This window comes from Eurypyga helias, unplaced genomic scaffold (genome assembly GCF_000690775.1).
Source record: "Eurypyga helias isolate BGI_N326 unplaced genomic scaffold, ASM69077v1 scaffold8564, whole genome shotgun sequence".
Taxonomy (NCBI): domain Eukaryota; kingdom Metazoa; phylum Chordata; class Aves; order Eurypygiformes; family Eurypygidae; genus Eurypyga; species Eurypyga helias.
Genome location: NW_010246801.1, coordinates 41297 through 47296, shown reverse-complemented (window position 1 = coordinate 47296; position 6000 = coordinate 41297). Strand labels below are relative to the sequence as shown.

Genomic DNA, 6000 nt, shown 5'->3' with positions numbered 1-6000 from the left:
TTCCCTTTCCTTATGCTGGACCAGTACGCCTTTAGGAATGCCAAAGTCCTGGGGTCACAAGGCAAATCCTATGATCAGCCTGATAGCTGTATCTTTCAGCAAGGATGACAAACCAGGGTTATAGTCTGCACTGCCAAGGCTGCCCATGGAGCCAAGCTCCATGTTGCTTACTCTCTGCCTGCCCCTTGAGCCTTCCATCTTTGACTCCACAGTGGTACATCCTCAGAATAAGGTGTAAAGAGCATGATTATATTATCAATTCTTTTGGAAAGCCTGGAAATGCAGGTATTATGAAGATGCAGCAGTCTCACTGGAATGAGCTCCCTAAGCATAGATGTAAAAAACAGGTGCATGATGTCAACAACCTGAATGAAAAGGAGCAAGACAGACACCTGGTACAACTTTCCAGTGCCCTTTAAGATGTCCCAGCATATCAGACATCTGAACAGAGCTGTCACAAGACCTACAGAAAACCACTCTACCCCAAAGAGGCTGCTGTAGATGAGCTGAGCATATCAAAGGACAATGGCACCAGCCAACTTTGTAAAACAGAATTCCAACCAAACTAACTGTTGGCCCCGTGCATTTTGGTTCGTCTCTAATTCACCACAGATCTGAGAAAAATGAGGGGCTTCCAGAGTGAAGCAGTTTGTTCATGTGCAGACACCTAAATTTGCACCTAAGAATGTAACCAATTTCTGTCGCTTCCAAAGAATGCATATTTTGGATCCCTGTTACTGCTCCTTCATCTCTGAATGCACAAGGGAGACAATATTTATTGCAGATGAGATGACACACTGCTCCAGAAGAATGTATTTTATTACAAGAGGTATGATGGCACCACAGGCCCACGTAGGAAGACCAGATAGCTCAGACAACCTTTCTTCAACAATAACCAGCAAAAATAGAAATACTGCATAAAGTTAACTGAGTTCTGGTTTTGAAAAAGCATCTTAATGACAGTGAGAAAGTCACTGCAGATGGAATGTGGTCAGGTATTTGCTAACACACAATCAATAACAAACCAAACATACGTGGCAAGCCTACGCTGATTGAACCGATTTACTGGCAATATGTAATAATAATGCTCACAGAACGCAGTTTTTGTAAAATCCTGTTTTGCCTCGTTGTTGTCTGAGTTTCATAAATAGATACATTCTAGAATACGGAGTGAGGCAAAAGTTGGTATTACCTGAGTCTTGGATGCCAGGTCATAACACTTGACGTTTTAAATCTTGAAGCTTCAAAAGTCTCAAGTGATCTCACACTAATGCTGAAACTAGCGGGTTTTCTCCACCTACCATTCCCCCCCAAAAGCATTCTTTCCAAGCAGACTCTATTGTGAAATGCGCTGAAGCCATCAGCATGGGTTAATAATTGCTGTCAGCAGTGTTTTACTGTTCATGATTGCCACCTCAAGCACATGCTGGAAATACATGGTAAAAATAATACAAATTGCAAATGTACATTAGATGAAGATTGCTGTAAAAATATTATGCAAATAAGACAGATAGTGAAAGACGCATAATTCCAGAATCTGTAACATGACGAGAGCTATGGGATACAGTTTTTCCGTATCACTGAATGTGGCAAGCGCATTCAGTTTACACAGGAGTTTGTGCAATATAGGAGCTAGCACCTAAAAAGCCAAGAAAAGGGTGTCTAGCAGTGAATGGCTAATAACCAACAGTGATATTGATAGATACAAAAACAACAGCAAGAACAAGTGAAAAAAGAGTGCATGTGAGAAAAACCTGCTGGCACCAAAGTAAAAAGACAAAAAAAGGTATTTTTACTTCTATTTGGCACCAAGTAATACTTTCAATTAGTAAAACTGTTCTGCAGGTAAATGCAACCCTGCAAATGGGAAGGAGTTTTGAGGATTCATAATAACCAACATGTTTCTTGCAACTTTTGATTTGTATGCTCTATTATTGTATAGATTCTTTCATTTTAAATATGGTCCACACAAGATGACTCTCAGAAGGATTTTATCTAATAGTTAGGACCATAGACAGATACTATTACTACATTATAGAACGTTTTTCAGTTGGGTTTGGGGGTGTGGGGTGGTGGTTTTTTTCCCAATCTCTGCTGTTCTAAGCAGAATCCCACTATTTCCCTAGAATGTGTATTTCCCACAGCACTAAGAGAGCAAAGTGTCCAAGGAACTAGGTGGATTTTTCCCACTACTTAGAAAAAAGGCTACAATAATTTTACTGTGACAAAGCAACTTAACATAACTCCTATCTTCAGTAAGAAACACATTACTTAAAACAGTGCATTTATACTTTCTAGAGTGGTGATGGTAGAAAAGAAGGAAGAGCTTTGTCAGTATTATTTAGTAAGCTTCAAGTACATCAACCTTCTTTGTAAAGTTAAAATAACAGATGACAAGACATTGGCAACATGCATTTTTTAAGAGCAAAGGATAATTAGTACAGCATGGCCAAACTTACATGCTGCCTATCTTAGAAGGTAAGCCAGATGACGGGGGAATAAACTCTCTGTCCCTAGCAGAAGTGTCATTTGTGTCAGCAGCCATCCCACTTTCTTGGGTTTCTGCAACTGCTGCAAGAGGGCCAGCCAAAGTAGAGTCTGCAGCACTGATGTCAGAGACTAAATCACTGCTGTCTGCATACAGCAATTCCATCTGGGTAGTGGTCCTCCGGCGGGCCTAGAGACAAATAAAAAACAAGCTGTAACTTAAACAATTCATGGTATGTGTCAAGAGTGCTACATTTAACCTTCTTATTAGCATCCCCTTAATTCACTTGGCAACTACCTTTGGAAACTAAACCAAGGAGCTCACCCTACTCTTTGGCAACCGTTTCAGAGGAGGCAAGTCAAATTCAACAGCATGAAACACTCGTTTGACAACTGGTTTCCAAGGATATCCTTTCAAGCAACTACAAGTGCCTGTCAATACTACAGGAGTACAATATTACTCTTCTAAGGTTTGTCCAAATGAAATGTTATAAAGTAGAGGAATAAAGCAAAATGTGTATTTAATAGCTACAATTACATAGTCATGACTTTTTATACTGATGCTTCTTCAGTATAAATACATTTATATTCTTCTTAATATAAAAACTCTGCTTCTTACTTAATTTATGTCACTTCAAAAGCAGTTTAGGCCAACATGAATTAAGATTCACTCAGCATTTCAACAGTTTGAAAACAACAGAAAAACTCACAAAGGAGCCAAGCTTTGTGCAACACAGTCATTCTTAAAAAGCTGATCATACATGTTAGGTGTGATGATGCTGTGAAATTAAAATCTATGCTTCCAGGAAAGAAAGGCCACTGGGGGAAACAAAGTCTAGTCTGAACAGAGCCATTACAAAAAGGATATGTTTATTTTATGCCAAGATTTTCAGACCAAACTCACTCAGCTTACCTGCCCAAAAGAGCTGCATGCTAATGAATGCTACCAGTAATGAAGAGCCAACCTAGATATGTTCCTACAAACCCGACTGTAGTTAGAACAGTGGACACTATGCTCCTATTTACTTTGAAAACTTGGTTTGCAGGAGCAAAATTGCAATCATTGTGCATATTTCCAGTTCCCACTGCCATTAATGTAAAACTGCAGCCAGCCGAGATACATTCCTCCGAAGCTAACTGTAATTAAAAGCCTGGAGGTCAAACTTCTATTTATTTTATAAACTTCCTTTACATTTCTATGACCACAGAAGCAAATTACAAACAATAAGCATGTTCACCTTTACCACTGGCATTAACACTGAAGTGCAGACTAATAATAAATTGCAAATCTACCCCAGTTTGAAGTGCAAGAAATTGAAAAAACACATCTCTCTCTGAAATTCAACCACAAAATATTGAAAAAGTACATTTAACATTTTTATCATTGCTTCTCAGAGAGCAGTATCACACAAAAGCATACTACATACAAATCACATGAACAGTATGTCAGTACACATTTTTTATGTCTTCATTCATTGTGTCTAGAGCAAAGAAAGAGCATTCCCCAAAAGGTGCCATTGAAGCATGAATTATCATCATCATCATTGTACAGCCTACCTTGCTTTTGGTTTTGACTTCACCACAAAGCTTCAAAAGATCTGAAGATAATGAACTAAAAGAAAAATTGCATCACCGTTAGAAAGAAAATAATCCTGTTTTTACACAACGTATATTTTTATTTGATACTTCTTTCTACTAAAACGGGGCAATATGGAACAAAACAATGTCAAAAGTATCTTCTAATAGGTAGATACATGATGTGTTTACAGAAAGAGGAAGTTACAGTAGTTTTTCTAGAAGCAAATACAGTTACCTGTTAAAGATGCTTACCTTCCTTCTGTCCCAGGACTATGCAATGGGGCATCCTCATCAGTACTATCTTCCAGATTTTCTAGAACATTTGGAAAAAGAATAATGTTAGTCTGACCATCTGCAACAGGACATGAAGGTTTTAAGTGCTGTACTAAACAGCCCAGACAATGTTTAATGTAGGTGAACAGCATACAAAAGCCAGGAATTTTAAAAATACCTTGACTATTTGCTAGCCAGTGCCCATTGAGTTTTCCTGGTATCTAAAATAAGTTTTTTCATACAATCTAAATAAATCATACACCTAGGCATACTGTGTCAAATGTAGCCCTCTACTTATTGTAGGAGAGGAACAGGGATGACAGAAAACTGGAAATAAATTCTAGAGGGAAATCTGGAAGAAAGAAGAAAAAACAAAGGAAATTAACTGCAAGACCTGGAAGAGACAGGATGTAACTCAATGGACAGTAAGGATGTCTCTTTCTCCTTTTTTTTTTATAATCATCTTGCTCTAAGTCAGAATCAGCTTGGTTATAATGAAAAAATATTTCTAGCTAGCTGACTTATACAGAATGGTACCCTTTGGGTTGACAAGAAGCAAGCACTTTATTAGTATATAAGCACATAGGTTTCAAAACAGGATGATGCCACCATTTAATACTACAGAACTGCTTCCTAAAAAGAGATTAATTGTAAAATGAAGCTGTTCAATAGAAATGTTCCTGAAGAAAAATGGGTACCCAAACCTGTCTGTGGAAGACAAAACCAGCACTAACACTGTCAATCATCAGAGTTACATGGCTGCATGCAAATGGTGCAAAACATTTACCAGTCCAGGGCACAGGTACAAACAATTCCAAACTGCTGGGAAACCAAATCCCCTAACCTGTATGTTATTCTAATAATACATTTTAAGCATTGTTTAACGACAGAGGTGATACATTCCTGCAAGCAAAGTCCCTAATTTTTTAACATACTGATGAAATTTTAAGGATTAATTCATTTTCTAAAGACATTCTGTTACATCTCTTCATTATTAGAGATGCTTTAAGTTTATTTACTTAATTTCTGACAGAAAGCAGATACCATTTGTAATGCACAGAACCAATGTATTTGGTACCTGTATTAATACATATACACAGACAAACCTGTCTTAAGTGCAAGTTCAGGCTTTGGAGAAAGGAAGGCAAGATAGTCTCCAGTTCAGTCATGAGAAGGAATGGAGAAAAGGAAAGGAAAGGAAAATGCTGCCTTCTTGTTTATGCCAGATCTAAAAATGTTTCCTGAAAAAGTCAAAACCGTACATCTATCTAACACCAACAATGCACTTCAGAGGTACTCAACTGCTGTATCAGTGTTAACACCGTAACCTTAATTACCAGAAATACAACAATATTATAAAGAAAGCTGAGTCACACGAATACCACTCCGAACTTTCTTTTTGTTCCATCCTGGATCTGAGCCAACATTAAACCTTTTCTATACAAGTTATTATTGTATGTCTTCTGCAGAAGAGGGGATCTAGAGTACTGCTCCGTCTAGCAAGGCACAAAAGCAGTGTCAATAAAATAAATTCATTTTTGTTTAATAAAAGATTCATATTAGGTTGATATTACTTCATCCTATTCTCAAAGAACCTGCAATCAACTTTCACAGGCAACAAAGTAGGAAGTGTGGGCTAACCACAAAAGATGAGATTTTATT

At 37.7% G+C, this 6000-nt stretch overlaps 1 protein-coding gene across 1 annotated transcript in view; it reads right to left on the bottom strand.

Moving 5' to 3' along the window:
- The window catches only part of KIF21A (kinesin family member 21A), a gene marked incomplete at its 5' end in the record, with an annotated part of 59719 nt that overhangs the window by 17947 nt on the left and 35772 nt on the right, over nucleotides 1-6000 (bottom strand). Inside the window, 3 exons of the mRNA XM_010150532.1 lie at nucleotides 2460-2677; nucleotides 4045-4099; nucleotides 4318-4378. Coding sequence (XP_010148834.1) covers nucleotides 2460-2677; nucleotides 4045-4099; nucleotides 4318-4378 — 334 coding nt within the window. The remainder of the gene's footprint in view (nucleotides 1-2459; nucleotides 2678-4044; nucleotides 4100-4317; nucleotides 4379-6000) is intronic.